At 43.2% G+C, this 2,365-nt stretch overlaps 1 protein-coding gene across 1 annotated transcript in view; it reads right to left on the minus strand.

Annotated features, from left to right (window-relative positions):
• The window catches only part of SBNO1 (strawberry notch homolog 1), an 80,033-nt gene that overhangs the window by 27,437 nt on the left and 50,231 nt on the right, over positions 1-2,365 (minus strand). Inside the window, exon 21 of the mRNA XM_037744183.1 lies at positions 1,527-1,685. Coding sequence (XP_037600111.1) covers positions 1,527-1,685 — 159 coding nt within the window. The remainder of the gene's footprint in view (positions 1-1,526; positions 1,686-2,365) is intronic.

Here is a 2,365-nt window from a genome sequence, read left to right on the forward strand (position 1 = left end):
AAAAAAAAAAAAAAAAAAAGAAGAAGAAAACATTGGCTTGAAAGAGATCCATATACAGAGTAACACTAAACCTGCCATAAAACTGCTCAATGATAGAAGTATTAGCATTGCTACCCCAATTTTGGTTAACTACACGTTGCTGATGCACAGCTTATGTGCATCTTGATTGCCCCCAGACCGTTTTTCAAATCACTGGTCACAAGAACATGAAGATGAAGGGAGGAGCTATGTGCCTTTGGTAAAGCTACTGAAGTTTGAAAAGCATATGTAAATAGCAACTTCACTGACATAAACCTAATACATCCTAAAGTTTTATGAGGAGCCCTGTTCTCGGAACCCCACAAATTCCCACCACCATGTATATATTTTTTTACAACTTGTAAATAGACAAAAATTGAATTCATAATGCACCATATACTATAAGGTATATCTAACACTCCTTAAAGGCAAAATCTGAGATTTTGAGTTATAAGATGTAAGACACTGGCCGGGAGCAGTGGCTCATGCCTGTAATCCCAGCTCTTTGGGAGACTGAAGCAAACAGATCACCTGAGGTCGGGAGTTTGAGACCAGTCTGACCAACATGGAGAAACCCCATCTCTACTAAAAATAGAAATTAGCTGGATGTGGTGGCGCATGCCTGTAATCCCAGCTACTTGAGGGGCTGGGGTAGGAGAATTGCTTGAACCCAGGAGACAAATGTTGCAGTGAGCTGAGAATGCGCCATTGCACTCCAGCCTAGGCAACAAGAGTGAAACTGCGTCAAAAAAAAAAAAAAATTGAAAAGACATTAAACACAGATTTTTGTTTTAGTTTTTCTTGTGACAAGGTCATGCTCTATAACCCAGGCTAGAGGGCAGTGATGCAATCATACCTCATGGCAACCATGAACTCCTGGACTCAGGTAATCCTCCTACCTCAGTCTCCTGAGTAGCTGGGACTATAGGCAAACACCATCACACCCAGCCAGCTTAACCATCCATCCATCCAACTAATCCAACCAATCCATCCATCTATCCATCCATCCATTTATTTATTTATTTTTATTGTTTTTAGATGGAGTCTCCCAATGTTGCCCAGGTTAGAGTGCAGTATACCGGTCTTGGCTCACTGCAACCTCCACCTGCCAGGTTCAAGCGATTCTCCTGCCTCAGCCTCCTGAATAGCTGGGATTACAGGCGTGTGCCATGGTACCCAGTTAATTTTTTGTATTTTAAGTAGAGGCGAGGTTTCATCATGTTAGCTAGGCTGGCCTCAAACTATGACCGCAAGTGATCTGGCCTCAGCTCCCAAATGCTGGGATTATGAGTGTGAACCACTGCGCTCGGCTCAGTTTTTTTTTCTTTTGGTGGAAACAGGGTACTCCCCATGTTGCCCAGGCTGGTCTCAAACTCCTAGACTCAGGTTATCCTCCCACAGTGGCCTCCCAAGTGTTGGGATTACAGACAACTGTGCTCAGCCTAAACCTATGTTTTAATATGCATAAATTTACCCAATGATCCAATGATTCCTAGCTATCCATTAAGTAAAATCCAGTGAAGGAACTTACCGAATTGTTGAATTGCTCTATCAGCGCTCCAAGGTAATTCTAAAGTCATATGAACTCTTCGCCTTTGATTTTTAGCTCTCCTATCTGCTTGTAATGAAATACCCGAGCTGGCAGCTTCTGAGATGATAGCAATATTCTATATCAAATATAAAAGAAATAAAATCACCTTTGCATAGCAAGCAGGCCAGTGTCTTAAAAGAAGTTCTTTAGCAAGCCACTTACTCTCTCCTTTCTCAATAAAAAGACTCCCAATTTTATTGCCCAGTCTTCCTTACAGCTAAGTGTGAACATTCTCCAGCCAGTGTGGTGTAGGTAAAATGTATGATGCCCAGGAAATGTCTCTAAAAGGAGGAGACATGCCCTTCTCATCCCCTTGTCTCCTCTATTACATAAAATTTAGAGGTACTAACAAGGTCTGGAACAGCTATCTTGGAATGCAGAAGTAACTTGGAAATGGATGTCAACGTAATTTAATAGACAACACGGAAGATGCCTGGGCTTCAAGGGGGCATACAAGCCCTGCTCTACCTACCCAAATGTATCCATGAAAGAAATAAGCATCTTTTCTTTTTTTGAGAGGCTGTCTCACTCTGTTGCCCAGGCTATGATCTTGGCTCACTGCAACCTCTGCTTCCCAGGTTCAAGCGATCCTCCTGCCTCAGCCTCCTCAGTAGCTGAGATTACAGGCGCCCGCCAACGTGCCTGGCTAATTTTTGTATTTTTAGTAGAGACGGGGTTTCACCACCTTGTCCGGGCTGGTCTCAAACTCCTGACCTCGTGATCTACCCACCCAGGCCTCCCACAGTGCTGGGATTA

Source organism: Cebus imitator, unplaced genomic scaffold (assembly GCF_001604975.1).
Source record: "Cebus imitator isolate Cc_AM_T3 unplaced genomic scaffold, Cebus_imitator-1.0 Scaffold169, whole genome shotgun sequence".
Taxonomy (NCBI): domain Eukaryota; kingdom Metazoa; phylum Chordata; class Mammalia; order Primates; family Cebidae; genus Cebus; species Cebus imitator.